The 18,422-nt window shown below is 47.7% G+C and overlaps 2 protein-coding genes across 2 annotated transcripts; one reads left to right on the top strand and one right to left on the bottom strand.

The window, feature by feature from the left end:
• Positions 1 to 752: 752 nt before the first annotated feature.
• On the bottom strand, positions 753 to 3,243 carry LOC123187928 (uncharacterized). Its single transcript, XM_044599924.1, has 3 exons — positions 3,118 to 3,243; positions 2,955 to 3,029; positions 753 to 2,767 (listed from the first exon to the last, which is right to left on the bottom strand). Exons 1-3 carry the CDS (start codon positions 3,196 to 3,198, stop codon positions 1,481 to 1,483), a joined length of 1,443 nt encoding a protein of 480 aa, XP_044455859.1. The 5' UTR covers positions 3,199 to 3,243; the 3' UTR covers positions 753 to 1,480.
• Positions 3,244 to 13,824: 10,581 nt separating this feature from the next.
• On the top strand, positions 13,825 to 15,291 carry LOC123187927 (uncharacterized). The gene has a single exon (XM_044599923.1). It carries the CDS (start codon positions 14,056 to 14,058, stop codon positions 15,022 to 15,024), a length of 969 nt encoding a protein of 322 aa, XP_044455858.1. The 5' UTR covers positions 13,825 to 14,055; the 3' UTR covers positions 15,025 to 15,291.
• Positions 15,292 to 18,422: the final 3,131 nt, after the last annotated feature.

Here is an 18,422-nt window from a genome sequence, read left to right as displayed (position 1 = left end):
TACCACCTAGTGGGCACTCTAGTACCACCTTGAGTCGTGTGCTCTAGTTTCAACTTCGACATGGCAAATTATGCAGAATAATGTGTGTACTAAAATCAGGAGAATCGATCAAGCTTTGCTACTGTGCAGTTGGTTAATTATGAGTGCATGTATGTGTGCTTGTTATATATACTCGTACGTAAGATAACTGGAATCTGCTTCTACTGACAACGATTTTCTCAACTGAACTGGTATGCATGTTATTCCCTGAAACGCCGTCAGCCAAGTAATGGCTTCTGGGATGATTTAGCATTTTGGCATACAAGAGCTTCAAGAAAATATAAACCAGCCAAGAAATTCAGTAACAAACTGTAACAGAAACATAAACTTCAGTTTTCAGGACAGCATGGAAAGTACTGCAAATAATACTAGAGGTTCAGAGTTTACATGGGATAACTTAAAGCACAGCAGCCACCACATATTAAGGGTCCAAAATATGAACAGCCTGGAGTTTCACAGATGATAAAAGAAACTCAAACTTGGCTAGGTTCTTGATTCTTCTGAGCGTGCCTTTGTTGCTTCATTGTCTGCAACTGATTCATCTTCAGTTGTGCACTGTTGCTCTTCAACGACAACGGCAGTTTGTGCGCAGTCCGACAACAGATAAACAGGAAAACCACACTCCAATCTTTTGTCTGGGATCCAAGTTGGTGTTTCACGCTCGAATGGTCTAATATCTCTGTAGTAGCGTGGCAAATTCTTTCTGTAGTTGCGTGAGAACTCATTGAATTTTTTACTCCAGGTCCTGCCTAGACAAGTCAGGCTGTAGTATGGGGACATGTATTCAGCAGTGCTAACCCCAATATGACAACAGACGGCAATGACATGAGAGCAAGGCTTGTGAAGCAGCTCCGGCTTGTTGCATGAACAGGTAGCAGTTTTTCGAGCTGTGGATCCTTTAGACTTATCCATGTTGTGGGTATATTCCGACTTCAAGTTCACGGTAACCTGCCTCTGCCCCGACTTCACCGTAAATTTCAGAGCTTCTTCACCCCCAAGAACTTGATGCATCTCGGCTTTCTGCATTTTGGAGTTCATGTCATCCTGGACACGTTCCGGGAAGCTGACTGATGGGTTGCCGATTGCTTTGTTTGCTGCGGCACTTGTGTTTTTGAAATACTCTTCCAAGCGCAGGAATGTCACCTCCACCATCGCACTGAGTGGAAGGCAAGTTATACCTTTCAATACAGGATCGTTCTTATATACATCCGTTATATCAGTGCCCATGATGCCATATCTTGCTCCGTTGCTATCATGCACCAGTGACCACTTCTCCATTGGTTTCAGACGAATCCAATCAGAGAACTTTGTTATCTTTCCCTTGCTGTCACCGGCATGATCTCCTTCCTTCCCATCCTCCACTGAATCAGTATGGCTGGATGGGTTTTGCTCCTGAAGCTCTGCCTCATCATGCTTGACTGACCCCTGCTGCACTTCCTCACTAGCACCAAATTCTTTCTGTCATATATTTGGATGTCAACTCGTCGAGCTCCTTCCAGAGTTTATCAAACGTATGTTGTCGCTTCTGTTGACAAAGTTTCTTGAACATCATCACCAGGTTCTTGTCGCCAAAATATGCATAGAAGTTTTCAGCAAGGTGTTCCATGCACCACCGGCTTTCTGCTTTCAGCCCTTGTCGTCGACGGGAATTCAGAAGATCCTCCACAGCGTCGATCAACTCCTTTTTGTAGTCGTGTATAATGCAGACATCAGCTTGATCAACCACTGCTCGCTCCAGATTCCTAAGAAACCACAGCCAGCTTTCCTTTGTCTCGCACTCGACGATGGCAAATGCTACTGGAATGGAGAAATCATTAGCATCTAATGCTACAGCTGTCAACAGCACCCCTTGATATTTCCCGCATAGGGGTGCGCCTTTAATGCACAGCACAGGGCGACAGGCACCGAAGGCCTGTAAGCATTGTCCAAACGCCCAAAATATACGGTGGAGGACTCGAAAATCCTTACACCCTGAAACCTCTGCATCCTTGATGTCTACAAAACCACCAGGGTTTTTACGTGCTATTTCCTTGAGTAACCTCGGGGCAAAGTTGTATGAATCATAAAAGGTACCGAATTCCTTCTCCAGAGCCATCTGTCTTGCCCTCCACGCCTCGGCGGGAGTAACATGCTCGCCATTGTGACCAGTGAGATAAACTGCCATTTCCTCAGCAGTAACTGCCAGGTGTTCCTTAAGGTACCGGAAGCTGAATTCACACCTTGTCAGGCTTTCTGTCCCAGGCAACACAAGCGGCAGCTGTTGAGAGTAACCATCACCTATGGCTTTGCGCAATATGTCATAGTGCCTGATCTCAGAGGATTCCACGTACAACATGAACTTCTGTGTCACATTTCTCTTTTTCTTCAATCTGTTGGCAAAGGATCTCCAGTATTTGTCGGAATAAAATTCATGGGTGTCCCACTGGTAGTACTCCAAATACCAGTCCGGATCCTCTTCGTCATACGGGTCATTCTTGCGCTGTTTGAGGAACCCCTTAATATGGAGATCTTGTGTTTCTGGATGGAGCCTGAACAGCTTGAAGACCCAGAGCTGTAGATCCACCAGTGACATCGACTGTGGCTGCAGCGGCAGCTCGCCGATTATGTGCGCACATATGTTTTCTGCATAAATGGCTGGGCAATCTTGAACTAAATCATCGCCGTGCACGCTTGAAAAATCACCTTTTCTGCACCCGTAGTACACAGGGATCTGAATCGGTTCTTCAACCTACCAACATTCAGACGAATCAGACTACCAAGCAATGCCATGACATTCAGACGAATCAGACTACCAAGCAATGCCACGACATTCAGACGAATCAGAGTACCAAGCAATGCCACAATATTCAGACGAGTGAGACTACCAAGCAAGATTGCCGCGGGGAGGCGGGTGATGGGTACAGTGAAGTACAGACCTGCCGCTTGCGGGGCTTCCTCGGAGCCTTCTCCGTCGCCGGGGCCTTCCGCTTCCTCGCGCCGGCGGTGGTGCCCTGCGAGGTCAAAACGCAGAGATTTCAACGGAACCGGTGGCGGCGAGTCCATCGAGTGGTACCAGGAGGGCGGGCGAGGAGGGCGGACCTGGTTGGGGGAGGGGGGTGCGACGGTCGCGGCGGGGGAGGGGGCTGCGGCGGCGCCGGCGCCGGCGCGTGGTTCCACCATTGCCGGCTTCGCGCGACCAGGGTTTCCGTCGGCGTGGCGCGCGCGTTTGGGGGACGGGAAAGAGTTTTTCCCTCGCTTCTGAAGTTTTCCCTCCATTTTGTTTCTGTATGTGGGCCGTTAGCGGGGTTATGGGCTCTGGATGGCTCGTCTTTAGCCAGCCTGCTGTTTGAGGCTGCATTTCCATTTGCTGTGTGGGCCTCACGTCGAAGGGGACAAAGGAACAGCTGATTTTGCCATTTCCCTAAAAAAAAGCTGATTTTGCCATTGTCTCAAAAAAAGAGCTGATTTTGCTATAAAAAAAGAGCAGCAGATTGCCACAGTTGTCTAAAAAAAGCAGATTGACGCAAGATCCTCTTAAAAAAAGGAAAACAAATTGCCTCAAGAAAATTAGCAGTGGGACATGTAGCTCGGGCTCAAATGAGCCTGTATAAACAGTAAAATCAGAAAAATATGAAAATAATTCATAAAAATCTGGAGAAAAAAAATACGGCATACAATAGGAAATGTTTTGAGTGCTTGCAAAATTTTTACCATAGGATCACATTCGTGGAAGTCGTGGGGAAAAAACTATTGCTCCAAAGATGCTACTCCACTTTGGAAAGCACTTTAGAGCTCTTATTTTATGTTTTGAACCCATTTAGGAAACTTAAAAGAAAGACCATAAGTAGAGGAGGATACTAGCTAGGCAGGAAGTAATAAGAAGAGTTGCCCATGTGTGGAGAGGCTTCGTGAGCCGATAACGATTCAGTCAGTATCCGAAAATTGACATCCGTTGGGAGGGTCCAGTTTGCCGACGGCATGCTCCTGTCTCGGAATAAAAGATCACAACATTCGGCTAAAACTGAAATGGACAGTATTTTCTCTCTCGGCGGGAGAGAAGTCGACGGAGTTAAAACACCGTGAAGACGACAAGGACTGATGCCTCGTTACGGGCTTCCTCGCTGCACTGTGCGCTCTGAAAGCTCTCCTTTTTTTCCTTAACGGAAAACGTGCAGCAAAGAAACATCTCATCATCAAACGTCTCCGTGGCTGCCGGCCGCTCCCATCAATTCTTCCGTGGCTACAGGTCAGCTATTTCCGCATCACATCATCCGTCACCGTTTTCTGCCTTGCACGCCACGTCGACCCAACGAACGATCTCGCCCAGGCCCGTCCATCCGTCCGTCCCACGGCTTCCCGCGAACTGATGCATGCGTGCGTACGTTCCCGGAAGTCAGCCGGACGCGCGCAACAGTTGGGCTGGTGGCCGTCGAATCGCCTCACGAGTCACGTCCAGCGGTCGATGGCCAAGGAGGAGAAGCGAAAGGAGACAGAAGAGGCCGTTGATGGACGTCGGCGAACGATCGAGCCAGATCAGGCCGCACGGTCCGCACGGGCGGACGGGGCGTGGAATGAGACGAGCTACGTAACGTAAGGTACGTCGCCTCGGAGGGAGGACGGCATGGGCCGCCCGCGTCACGTCATTTTGTCTGGTTTCCTTCACTGCCACGTCGCCCGCCGTGCGACGCGTGCATGCATGCATGCATGTGCATCGCCCCACGGCTAGGGTTGCTGCTGCTGGGGTGTAGACGTCGGTGGATGGCCAGCGCGCTCGGCGACGGCGAGCCACCGCGTGCGCACCTACCGCCTTGAAATTCGAAGCCTCACCGCACCGGGGTTGCTTGCTTGCGATTTTGCGAGTTGCTAACTGTACCGCCCCTCATTAACTGACCGACCGTGCGGTACCTCAAAGGTTTAGAAAAAGATGTTTTGCACACCTTGCAAGCGCGAGTTATTAGGTCACCTAATTCAAAAGCAACACCATTCGTTCGTTCATCGACATGAAATGAAAGCCGCCTCACACAATCACACGGACACACGCGATACATCCGTTCCGGTTTCACTGCAGCAAACCGATCCGGTCCACGTCACGACTCGTTCTGCTTCTAGATACAAGACAGAACGGTGTGAAGGTGTTCGTTTTCTCTACCAGCACTCGCCTCCTGCATCGATCCACATATACGGATAATAATAACCTCGACCAACGAAAAAATGAGACACGTACGTGCGACTGTTCCCGTTCGTCAGCTGTGGATATGCTCCCTAGACGCTCTGCCGTTTTCTGGAACAGCTGTGGTCTTCCCACAAAACGGCGACATGTATGCATGTCAGCACAGAACCCGACCCGATCAAGAGCTTGTGTGGTGTGCCGAAACCTCCAACTCTTCAACGGATTCTAGAACACCGGGGCTTTTTCAGGGGCTCGATCGCCGTCCGCCGTGACAGCAGCCCCCGGGTCGCCATCGCCATAAAATCCACCTACCGCTCTCGGCGTCAAAAAGAAATGTCCACGATCGACGCCTCGACGGCAGAATTCGACCACTTTCCTCGCCGAATCCTCCACGTGATCGCCGTTGCTTCATCCATCTCCTCTCCTCTCGCTCACTAACTCGGCAGTCGCTAGTCGCCAACTCGTCGTTAATTAATCGGTGGTGGTGATTAGCTGCCGCCTTTGGCGCTGCAGAGTTCCTCGCTTCGGAAAAGCTGAATTATACATTCCATTAATACAATATTTATACGGAAATGTTAACGCCTACACGTGTGGGCGTTTGCATCTCGCCCACACGCGTGGATCCGCGTCCGTTCTCGCCCACACGCGTGGATCCGCGTCCGTTCGTGAGCGCACGAATCTTGGCATGTTTCTAGTGCCACGTAGGACTGGCCTGGTGTGTGGGCGTTCAGCCGGTCGCCCACACGGCCGTTTCACCACACAGGAGGGGCTGGTGTGTGGGCGTTCAGCAGTTCGCCCACACGCCACTTTGCACGCACACACAAGAGCTAGTGTGTGGGCGTTTTGCATCTTGCCCACACGCCCTTCTCCTCTCCCATACCCAAGCTGCTAGTTGCCATGTGTTTTTGCACTGCACATGGCAACTGCCTCTAGTGTGCTTTTATAAGCAGGTGGCAACTCTTTTTTTTTACCCGAGTTTGCCATGTGTTTTGCAGGGTATACGGCAACTGCCTAGTGTGCACGTAAGCAGATGGCAACTCTCTTTTATCGAGTTGCCATATGTTTTTGCATGGTACATGGCAACTGCCCTAACGTGCACGTAAGCAGATGGCAACTCTTCCTTTTTACATGGCAACTGCCCTAGCATGCTTGTGAGCACATGGCAACTCTCTCAACTGCCTAGTGTTAGTATGTGGCAACTCCTAAAGTTATGAAATCATGACAACTACATTAAATCAGACCATACATGGCAACTGTAGTTGAGCAACCATGGCAACTGCAGTTGTCCGACATGGCAACCGTAGTTCAGCGACATGGCAACTGCAATTAAACGAGCATGGACGAGGGTCTGGACCATGGCAACTGCGGGCGCGTGGTGACCGTCACGCGTGGCGTGCGGGACCAGGAGGTACGAGGCCTGAATACGGGCGTGTGGGCGTTATCAACTTCGCCCACACGCACGCGTGTAAGAGGGATCAGGAGGGGGAAAAGAGGCGTGTGGGCGCTAATTGTTTTGCCCACACGTAGGTGTGTGGGCTGTTCGTCATATACACCACACAAAATGTGTGGGCAGACTCCCTAACGCCCACACGTGTGGCACTTATCGGCGTCCTATTTATAATGTGCAAAATGTGTGTGTGTGTGTGTATGTTGTTGCACGGGCACAAAATATACTCTACGTCTCTATGACACACCAGACCTATTTTCCCCTCGCCATAAAGCGGCCAGGGTAAAGTTTTTCTCCCGTTCAAACTTCACCGGCCAATTCGTGGATACTCCTTCCCTCTGCGTGTCGCTCTGGCGGCTAGGGGCGGGGAGGGAAATCCCGGTGGCTCGGCTCCGGCTAGTAGTTGAGGTTAGATTTTGTTTACCTTGCGGGGCTCGGCACTTGGACGGATGCTGACGCTTTATCTTCAAGTTGGTCTTCCGGACTTCGATCCAACTCAAATTCGTCCACCGGCGCGGAACCAACAGGACTCCGATGTAGATTCATGCAGTCTTCTTTGAGCAGCAAGGTTGAAGTCTCTTGCCATGCGTGCTTCAACCGTTTCAAGGGTTCAACGGTGGCAACAACGGATCCAGGGTGCTAGTCCTTAGTGGCACGTGCACGAAGAATTCTCGATTTGTCATCAACAACTTCAGAGAGGTTGCGGTATAAGAGCGACGTTAGCGGCTCGTTCTCGCGACGGTAGTGGTTCTTCGGTGGTCAACACACCTTGATGTAATTTTTATTATGTTTGATGTATTTTGTGCTTCAAGTGAACTTTTATAATAGATTTGGGTATTTCACAAAAAAGAGATGTGGGAAGATGAATTTCTTTCACGAGATACATTAATCCAAAGAAGAGTTAATTGGTACGAGCAACTCGGTATGGTATCAGAGAGAGGCATTTCGTCCACGTCCCATGCAGTAATTAACTATGAAATCCATGCAATCTTATATTGATCGACACTAAATTTCTTACACCACTAACCAGTTCACAAGTCTAAGTGGCAAAGGGCCAAATTCTAAATTGGAGGAGGGGGGGGGGGTGGATTCCATGTAGCCCGCAAATACCGAGCTCAAAATCTCTAATCTTGGGAATCATCAACGTACGGAATCTCTCTATTTCGACTCGGTGGTGACAATCATGCAAATATCTCCAATTTGGTGGGCCAATAACTCTTTCTCAACTATTGGCCTCGACATTGTCTTTTTAGCGACTCCTTTCTCTGAGAGCTTCATCCATGGTTGCATATGGACCCTTATTGTGGTTTATTCTTGAGATCCAACATCACTGTGTATTGAACCCTCCAGGGCTCTGCCTTAAGTATGCGTCAAGATCCAATTAGCATCACTAGGTCGAGGAGAGGTGATCACTGATGCAATCATTTTACTACTCTCGACCGTGTTACCGAATCCCCCCCCCTCTCTCTCTCTCCTCCCCCGTTAGCTTGAGAGCTTCACAGGGCACCCAGGTCCAATACCATACCTTGTCCGACTGCGTTGTTGGCCGACGATGGCCAGGTAGAGGAGCTTGTGATTTTCCTGTACATAGTAGATATAGTTTAGTTGTGTTAGGACTTGCCTTGACAGCGACTGGCATCTCCATGGTGGAGGCCGGCGGTGGGGGGTAGCAAGTGCTACCTCTTGAGCATGCGTTGGTTTTTCCTTCAAAAGAAAAGGGTGATGCAGCAAAGTAGCGTAAAGTATTTCCCTCAATTTTTGAGAACCAAGGTATCAATCCAGTAGGAAGCTACACGCAAGTCTCTCGTACCTGCACAAACAATCAAGAACCTTGCAACCAACGCGATAAAGGGGTTGTCAATCGCTTCACGGCCACTTGCAAAAGTGAGATCTGATAAAGATAATAAGATAAATATTTTTGGTATTTTTGTTGTATAGATTGGAAAGTAAAGATTGCAAAATAAAAAGCATCAAAAATAGCAAGTAGATAGGAAAATAATATGATGGAAGATAGACCCGGGGGCCATAGGTTTCACTAGTGGCTTCTCTCAAGATAGCAAATTCTACGGTGGATGAACAAATTACTGTCGAGCAATTGATAGAGAAGTGCATAATTATGAGAATATCTAGGCATGATCATGTATATAGGCATCACGTCCGCGACAAGTAGACCGAAACGATTCTGCATCTACTACTATTACTCCACACATCGACCGCTATCCAGCATGCATCTAAAGTATTAAGTTCATAAGAATAGAGTAACGCATTAGGCAAGATGACATGATGTAGAGGGATAAACTCAAGCAATATGATATAAACCCCATCTTTTTATCCTCAATGGCAACAATACAATACGTGCCTTGTTGCTCCTGCTGTCACTGGGAAAGGACGATAATCCCCAAGTGCAGGGAATCATCGTAGCAATTTCCAAAGGTGGAAGTGATAAGTATGGAGTGTCGAACCCACAAGGAGCTAAATGTAAGATCAATATTCTCTCAAGCCCCATCTACCACTGATACGACTCTACGTACATCGAACATTTGCTTACAACTAGAAACGAGAAATAAAACTACGTTATGGGTATGAAGTGGATAACGTTGTATTATATCGGAGAGCTAAAATATTAAAGTAGGTGCTGTTATCATAAAGTTATAATATATTACTAAATATTATAAATAGCGAGTGTGGAATAATGATGGATCGGTGTGCGGAATTGTCCTAGGCAATTGTTAACAAGACCGATAATCACTATTGCAGTTTCATATGAGGGAGAGGCGTAAGCTAACATACTTTCTCTTCTTGGATCATATGCACTTATGATTGGAACTCTAGCAAGTATCTGCAACTACTAAAGATCATTAAGGTAAAACCTAACCATAACATTAAAGTATCAAGTCCTTTTTATTCCCATGCGTCGTGTCCCGTTTATCCGTGTTTGTGTTTCAGTCACTCACGCAACGCAGACAATAAGGAAACCATGGACATATTGCAACACCCTACAGCGGCAATCCCTCACGCTTGCGCGACACGAAGGGTACCATAGGACAGCACCAAAGTAAAACATACAACTCATACCAATCTAGATCATCAATCAACCCAAAGACAAAGGATATCTACTCAAAACATCATAGGATGGCAACACATCATTGGATCATAATATGTGGCATAAAGCACCGTATTTAAGTAGGGATTACAGCGGGGTGCAGGAGAGTGGACCGCGTAAAAGAGATGAGGATGATGATGTTGATGAAGACGATCACCGCGACGATGATTCCCCTCCCGATGGCACTCCGGTACCACCGAGAGAGAGGAGGAGAGACTCTCCCCCTTGTGCTTCCTCCTCCATGGCCTTCCCCTAGATGGAGAGAGGTTCTCCCTCTGGTCCTTGGCCTTCATGGTGATGATGGCCCCTCCGAGATCCTCCTCCATAGCCTCCGATGATAATGCCCCCCTCCGGCAGGGCCGGAGGGGCCTACATTGATTTCTCGTGGCTATAGAGGCTTGCGGCGGCGGAACTTCTGATCTAGGTTAATCTCTGGAGGTTTCTGTATATATAAAGGGTTTTGGCGTCGAGAACAAGTCAGGGGGGTCTCCGGGCTGTCCATGAGGTAGGGGGCGCGCCCAGGGGGGCGCCTCCCACCCTCGTGGGCAGCCCGGGACTCTTCTGGCCCAACTCTTTTACTCCATGGCCTTCTTTTGGTCCAAAAATAAGCTCCGTCAAGTTTCAGGTCAATTGGACTCCGTTTGGTTTCCTTTTCTGCGATACTCTAAAACAAGGAAAAATAGAAGCTGGCACTAGGCTCTAGGTTAATAGGTTAGTCCCAAAAATCATATAAAATAGCATATAAATGCATATAAAACATCCAAGGTTGATAATATAATAGTATGAATACTTCATAAATTATAGATACGTTGGAGACGTATCAAAGGACACCGCAAGATTGAACCAAAGCTAAGCACTTCACCCATTGCAAGAAAGATCAATCTAGTAGGCCAAACCAAACTGATAATTCGAAGAGACTTGCAAAGATATTAAATCATGCATAAAAGAATTCACAGAAGAATCAAATATTGTTCATAGATAATCTTGATCATAAACCCACAATTCATCGGATCTCGAGAAACATACCACAAAAAGAATTACATCGAATAGATCTCCAAGAGAATCGAGGAGAACTTTATATTGAGATCCAAAGAGAGAGAAGAAGCCATCTAGCTAATAATTATGGACCCGAAGGTCTTTGGTAAACTACTCACACATCATCGGAGAGGCTATGGTGTTGATGTAGAAGCCCTCCGTGATCGATTCCCCCTCTGGCGGAGCGCCGGAAAAGGCCCCAAGATGGGATCTCACGGGTACAGAAGGTTGCGGTGGTGGAAATAGGGTGTTGTGGTGCTCTCGGATATTTTCGGGGTATATGAGTATATATAGGAGAAAGAAGTAGGTCGGTGGAGCCACGAGGGGCCCACGAGGATGGGAGGCGCGCCTACCCACCCTGGGCGCGCCCTCCTACCTCGTGGCCGCCTTGTTTCTTCCTTGATGTCCACTCCAAGTCTCCTAGATTGCGTTTGTTCCAAAAATAACTCTCCCGAAGGTTTCATCCCATTTGGATTCCGTTGGATATTCCTTTTCTACGAAACACTGAAATAGACAAAAAAACAGCAGTTTGCACTGGGCCTTTGGTTAGTAGGTTAGTCCCAAAAATAATATAAAAAGGCATATTAAAGCCCATTAAACATCCAAAATAGATAATATAATAGCATGGAACAATCAAAAATTATAGATACGTTGGAGACGTATCAGCAAGGGCTCGAGTTCCCTCTTGATAATACAGTGGGAACGCAATATCTGGCTGGATCAGGAGCCGTTCGTTCGTCTTTTTAATGCAACCATGGCAAGAGTACAAGAAGGTGCATAGATCCCGATGTGGTTCCTGGTGATCAGAGGAATATGAAGATGGCTTTCACGGTTGCCATCCTCTTTCTTCTTCCTCTTGTCGGATCTCAGCTTCTGGAGTTGCATATCAAATTACTACAAGACTTCAGCAAGCTTCTTGGGTGGCTAGGACGATTCACCGGCCTCAGGTGGATTTACTAGAATATTGATTGGTCCCATGATAGGTTTTTCATAATTCACTTTGAGACCAGTGTAAACAGAGCAATACAGAAGGAGATTCCTAGGTTGTTGTAATTATGTATAGCGGGCTGACATAACTAGAACCACATCATCTGCATACTGTATTATTGGGAATTCTGTGCTGGTATTTGTGTTTGGGGGGGGGGGGCAAAATCAAGTTTGTTACATTGCCTCATTTAGAATCGATTGAGGGATATCAACAACTAGCAAATATATTAGAGGGGATAAAGGGCCACCCTGACTGACAACTTTCTTGCATAAAAATTGTTTCCCACACACCCCTTTTATCATAAGAGAGGAAAAACCGAAGGAGTATATCATGTCTAGCCATGTCATTCATCTAGGTCCAAATCCTCTAGCAGTAAGAATTTCTTTAAAATCTAGTTTTAGAATCACAACATCCTTCTTTGACTAATGACATAGATGGATGTATCCATATGCCCAGACCAAGTAATCTTGAATTAGTGAATCCATATTGATTTGTGTGTGCCAGCTTCAACACAATTTTTTGCATTCTTTTGGCCAACGACTTGACAATGCCATTTAGTGTGCATTTCAGCAGAGAAATATGCCTAAAATCATTGGCAGTAGCAGGAGAACCTTTCTTAGGAGTCAAAGTGATGTAAGATGAATTAATTTTGTCGGTGCAATGAGCTTGTAAAATTTTGGAGAAGTTATATCCCAATAGTGTTTGATGAAATCAGATTGAAGCCATTAGGGCCTGGAGGTTTATCAAGGGGAGTTCCTTGATCACTGCATCCGTTTTCTCTTTGGAGGAAGGTTCTTTTAGAGCTTGAAGATCATTATGTCTAGTAATCAATAAGTCCAAGCTGAAAAAGTTATATGTAGGGACACTACCATGGAGTGCGGATTTTTGGAGGCCGAGCTCCAGTGAGCTCGGTATTTTGAAAAAAAAAATCAAAAAGCGTATTTAAAAGTTCCAGAAAAATCTGAAAATAATACCATGAAAACTTTTATGTATTCCGCAAGAATGTGTCAAATTTCGTCGAAACAATGTTGTGATTTGTAGGCTGTACAAAAATAACAAATTTCTGGCCCAATAACAAAAATAAAAGGCCCATTAAAAATGGGTATTTGTCTTTTTCGTGTACGCCACATGTAAACGTATAATACTGTGAAATTTTGCATATACATAGTATACATGTGCATGTGTGTTCAAAAAATAAATTTGGAATTTTTCGCGCTCCAAAAAAATAAAAATTGAAAACGAGCTCACTGGAGCTCGGCCTCCGTTGGCATTTTTCACACTACCATGCCTCTATTTGAAAGCTATGCATAAGATTGTTGTTTTGGTCTAACGTTCTTTGTGTTCTTTGCCTTGCTCATCTTAAAGCGTTGCAATATGATTTCTACTGTATTTCATTGCTTCCTTTGATTGCAGAAATTTGGTATTTTCTTCACCAACTTTAATAAATCTTATAGCGGCCCTTTGCTTTCGGTATGTGTTCTACTAGGCTAGAAGCTTAAGAAGATATTTCTTTGCAATAGTTTTTTCATTTCATTCAACATTAGACAGTGGTTTTCGACATGCAAGCGGATGGCGTCACGTGAATTAAGCCTGGCATGAAAAATCAAAGTAACAAAGATTAGTGTACTTAGGGCCTCGCGGCGACGCGGATGCGTCCACTTGCATCCCTAAGTGGCCTGGATTCTCCCGGGTGTCATAAAAAAGAACAACAAATTTTGAGGAGGCAAATTTTGAACCCTTAATCTCTCTAAATTTTTATTTACCTTTCACTAATTTTTTTGAGTTGCTGATTGTTTTTTTTAAGATAGTTACCCGCTTATTCCAAACGGTTTTGTATGATCACTAAAACAAATACCATTCCTCTCGCTACACACACATTCACCAACCAATTCATGCGGTCTCTTTACCGTGCTCGCGGCTGCATGCACGGGAACAAAAAGAGCGTGTTATTTTCAAACCTCCAAGCAGCTAATTCTCTAACGAACTGTTGATGTCAATCGAATTGAAAACGAGCAAGTTGCGCATAAGACCACATGATCGATGTCTCGGCGACGGCTTTTAACGTACCCTCCCCCCCTCTCCCTTCAACCATCCCCCCACCCCCTACGATCGATCCAGCTTCCTCCTACCTTCCTCTCTCCCTCTCCCTCTCCAATCTCCATCTCCGGACACCTACATAAGCAAAATCCGGAGGCATCTATCTTTAAAGAAGTGTAGCAGAAGAAGAGGAGAGGAGCAGGGGCGGGGAGTGAGGAGAGAGGTGTGGCGGAGGAGCCGTAGCTAGAGAGAGAGATATGGAGGTGGCGGTTCCTGTCATGGCGCCGAGCGCGCCGTGCAGCCCAAGAACCGCGGCTGCCATGGGCGGCGGCGGCGGCAGCCATTTACCTAGCTACTGCTACTTCTTCTCCAGCGCCCCCACCAGCCCGTCCAGGGCCAGCAGCTACGCCGCGGACGAGCAGGGCGACGCCGGGACGTTCGACTTCGCCTTCGGGTTCAGCGGCCAGCTCAGGGAGTCCACGCCCATCCTCGCCGCCGCCGACGAGCTGTTCGAGGGCGGCAGGATCCGGCCGCTTAACGGCCCCCGCTGCAGCGGCGGCCTGCTCGCTGACGAGGACTACGCCTCCCTCTCCGTCTCCCCCCGGTCGCCGAGAAGAGCGAGGACGATGTCCGCGGTGCGCGGCGGCGGCGCAGGGGATCGGGCTGAGGCGTCGGCCGATCAGGGCCAGACGAGGGGCAGGTCCGGCCGGCCGGCCCCCGCGTCGTCCTCGTCGGGCGTGTCGTCCCGGAGCCGGAGGGCCACGCGGTCTCTCTCCCCGTACAGGGGCGACCCGATCGACGACGAGTTCTGCTCCTCCCCACCCTCCCCGCGCGGCGCCGCCTCCCTGATGCGCGGGTGCGGGAGCGGCAGCCGGAAGTGGCGGCTCAAGGACCTGTTCCTGTTCCGCAGCGCGTCGGAGGGCCGCGCCACCGCCGGCAAGGACCCGCTGCTCAAGTACAGCATGCTCAAGAGCGGCGGCGACGCGTCGATGCGGAAGGGGCGGGGCTCGGCGGCGTCGGCCAGCGACATGGCGCCGTACACGGTGAGCCGGGCGGCGGCCGAGGAGATGCGGCGGAGGACGACGACGCCGCTGCCGTTCCACCGCAACAGCCTCTTCGGCTACTTCCGGTCCAACCCGGCCATCCACTCCATCAGCCGCAAGCTCAGCAGCTACTCCTCGTCGAACTCCAACCGCGGCCGGAGCGCCACCGCCGCCGCCAACTGACGGCCGACGACGCAGCTCGCTCTCCCGCGCGCACATGCATGGCATGCTGGCCACTTTGGCAGTAGAAGAAAAAAGAAGGAAAGAGAACAGTTTCATTCGTTTGCTCCCGCTTGGTTCGCCCTCCTCGATCTGTATTCTTTCTTTCTTCGTGTGTGAATCACCACAAAGGTTCTCATACAAGTGTAGATAAGCTATGTACCTACGCAGCACATGCAACTCGCAAATTCTTTGCAAATTTTGCCCAAGAACTCAATCACACCTTGAATCTCTCGTTTTGCAAGGGCTGTCTGCTAATTCCATGCGCGATTAGGCGACCAAACCCTGCATCGGCACACGTATATTGTCGATTAATCTAATGAGAAACCAGGGAGGACGCAGCGCGGCAACATGGGGACACTGTTGCGGGATTCCGTCGGGGTGTGTGAGCGTGATGCTGCGTGCATGCGATGGGATGCTGGGTGGATGGATCGATCGGGCTCGGCAGCAAGCTGCTGACGCCCTGAGCTGTTCCGCGGGCGTAGTCCTCGCCGCATCGCCACCGCGGAATAATCCGGGTTAAGATAAGCTGGCGGATCTGACATTCCCAGAGTTTAAAACTGATGGGGGTTGGATGCTAGTAACCGGCATGATTAGAGCCTTAGAGCTAGCTGAGATGAGCTGAGGTGTTGATGTGTTTGTTACTGGTGGTAGCGTAGAGACTTGCTCGTTGCATGATGCAAGCAGGCGCATCACCCATCTGCCTCTCCCAAGATTCTCATCTGAGCTTTTCTTGCAAAGATTCTCTTTCTTCTCATCAACTGGACAAGTAGCGAGTAGTAATTTTCTCTGGCCTGGATTTCAATCGTGGAATTGTCGGTTGATTGGTTGGGACTGTGGAGTTTAAGTGTTTATTAACTGAACACCACTCGGTGGAAGAAAGATACGCTGCTTATTGGTCTTCATTGTAATCTATGCCAAATTTTGATCATAAATTAACTAACAAAAAGTTCATGCATATCACAAAAATTATATCATTGAAAACTATGTTCAAATACGAATGCAATGATATAATTTTTGTTTGATTTTATCTGTTAAATCTTTAATCAAAATTTAGCATAAATTACATAAGAGACTAATAAACAAAGACGGAGGTAGTACCCGGAATGTACTCTACCGGAGCAGACACCATCGATGGTGATAATCCTCGTGTTGGAGGAATTTATGTACCTCGTGTTGGAGCAGACATCATGAACGGTGCTAATCTCTTGTTTTCTCACGGGAAATTAAGCAGCTGTGGCCATGTGGGTAGGCATTAGCCGTTAGGCATAATTAAAATTTAAAGGTGGTGTCAAGTCCAAAGAGAAAGGGCAAACAAAAAAGAAACACGACTGCTGACGGGAATAGTGCCGCGTACCAGTAGAAGTGCAGAAGAACTTTAAAAGAACTGAGGTGCAGAACTCTGGATTGCCCAGTTCAGATTGATCAGAGGGTTATCCCAAGTCAACACCTACCAACAGCTCCCGGCCCTACCTTTTGACACAATGTCTGTTCGTTCGTTTTGAATCCGCAGCTTCTGGCGAAGGAACAAAGGGGGGCCTCCAATAATGATAGGCCACCGCTATAACAACACGTCTTTAGAAAGAAAAAATCACCGTCAGTTCTGATTACACATCACTAAGATTCACCGTCGGTTGTTGCTGGTCAGTCGCAAGTCGTTGGCCCATGTCGGCCTTCTTTATTTTTCCTTCTAATTTTATCGTTTTGTCTTGATATTAATATACTATCTTCGATTGAAAAAATTAGCCCACTAGTTTATTTTGTCATCAATTATTCACCCAGGCAAAGGTTTGGATTTCGGTGAAGCACCGACTCAATTAAGAAGTACGCCTCGTGATGGATGTAGTCAGGTTGTGCAACACTGTAGCTTGAGGGTGGGCGCCGGTAGGTCAGGGTGATGACCTCGGAAGGTGATGTCGAGGGTGGAATGTCGGGGCGACATCCGCAAAACTTCGACAGGTATGAGGGCATTATTTTTGTTGTCATGCGAGGACAACGTGGCCATCGATGTTGGTCGGCGGCCTGCCATGGGAAGCTTATGACGCGTTGTCTCATGGGATGCTTGCTTCTTCATCCGCGCCTAAGAGTCCCCGCTCTCCTAATAGTGGTCACGATCGCTTGTGTACGATGCTAGTGGGAGGTTGAGTAGCTTCGGTGTTGTTGTTTTCTGTTAGTTCGTGTGCATGGTATAAGGTGCGTGTCGACGGGTGATCATCGAGATTGGAGTTCAAAGAGTACTCCTAGATTGTTCGGCGAGGGGTCAAAACAGTTAAGTCACTTCTCAGACACAAAGGTAATTTACCAAGGTTCAGGGCACCACGAGGTGTAATCAGGGACAGAGCTGCTTTATTGGCATTGGAGTCAGTTGACCCCGATGAAATTTGAAAATCCTTCACTGATTTGGTACTAATAACTCACATTTATAGAAGGATGAACCCACTGCCAAATACATGACCCCGTCATACTTTTTTTCCTAGCTTCGTCCTCGGTGTAATACTCTGCTTCTGCTTTGTGTGTTCTTGCTTCTGTAGTGAGAGAGAGAGAGAGAGAGAGAGAGAGAGAGAGAGAGAGAGAGCTCTTCTGTTTACAATGGGCATAGGGAGCTCCAAATAATATAATGGGGATTTATACGAATGGTGACAATTGCGCCTTGTTGTGGTTTTGTCACGACAGATGTCCTACCGTGAAGACTTCGTCGTGAGGCCAACGCAAGTGGTAGCTTGAATGGGGTTTAACGGGACGAAAGACGCGATATTTTACCTAGGTTCGCCTCCTCACGAAGGAGATAGAAGCCGACATCTTGCTCGATTGATATTGATAATGATGATAAACTATGTTACAAGGGCGATGTTTCGCTACCTCTATCTGGAGAGCATCTAATTCGATCTTGTCTAAGATTTGTCTGTCTAAGCCCTAAAACTTGTCTATTGAGACCTGTCCAAAACCATGGATGGTGATAATCCTCGTGTTGGAGGAATTTATGTACCGATGATTAGACATGAGAGCGAGACATCATCATGAACGGTGCTAATCTCTTGTTTTCTCACAGGAAATTAAGCAGTTGTGGCCATGTGGGTAGGCATTAGGCACAAGGGCATGTACAATGCGTAGCCTTAAGGTGATACCTCGCATGCCATATAGAATCGGATATGACGTAAAGTAGGATCGGATAGGGAAGCGGGATCCTTTCTAGGAGGCGGGTGATTGAGAGAAAAAGTGTGGTCCGGTGACAAAAGCTGAAAAGGTTGAGTGAAAAGTAGAGATGCATATGTACTAAATTTTTATTTTCTACTTCTTAATGAGGCCCACTAATGATAGCTTGCATTAGAGAGAAAAAAATAATATAGATACCTCAAATTAAT

This window comes from Triticum aestivum, chromosome 2A (assembly GCF_018294505.1).
Source record: "Triticum aestivum cultivar Chinese Spring chromosome 2A, IWGSC CS RefSeq v2.1, whole genome shotgun sequence".
NCBI classification, from domain to species: domain Eukaryota; kingdom Viridiplantae; phylum Streptophyta; class Magnoliopsida; order Poales; family Poaceae; genus Triticum; species Triticum aestivum.
The sequence above is the reverse complement of the archived record's forward strand: the minus strand, read 5'-3'. Positions and strand labels throughout refer to the sequence as shown.

What these genes read in the sequence shown, in the direction of transcription:
- LOC123187927 (XM_044599923.1), top strand. Translation starts at nt 14,056, where the DNA reads ATGGAGGTGGCGGTTCCTGTCATGGCGCCGAGCGCGCCGTGCAGCCCA.
- LOC123187928 (XM_044599924.1), bottom strand. Translation starts at nt 3,198, where the DNA reads ATGGTGGAACCACGCGCCGGCGCCGGCGCCGCCGCAGCCCCCTCCCCC. An exon ending in CACCCCCCTCCCCCAACCAG is followed by an intron (nt 3,030 to 3,117) that starts GTCCGCCCTCCT and finishes TTGACCTCGCAG; the next exon opens with GGCACCACCGCCGGCGCGAG. An exon ending in GGAAGCCCCGCAAGCGGCAG is followed by an intron (nt 2,768 to 2,954) that starts GTCTGTACTTCA and finishes GAATGTTGGTAG; the next exon opens with GTTGAAGAACCGATTCAGAT.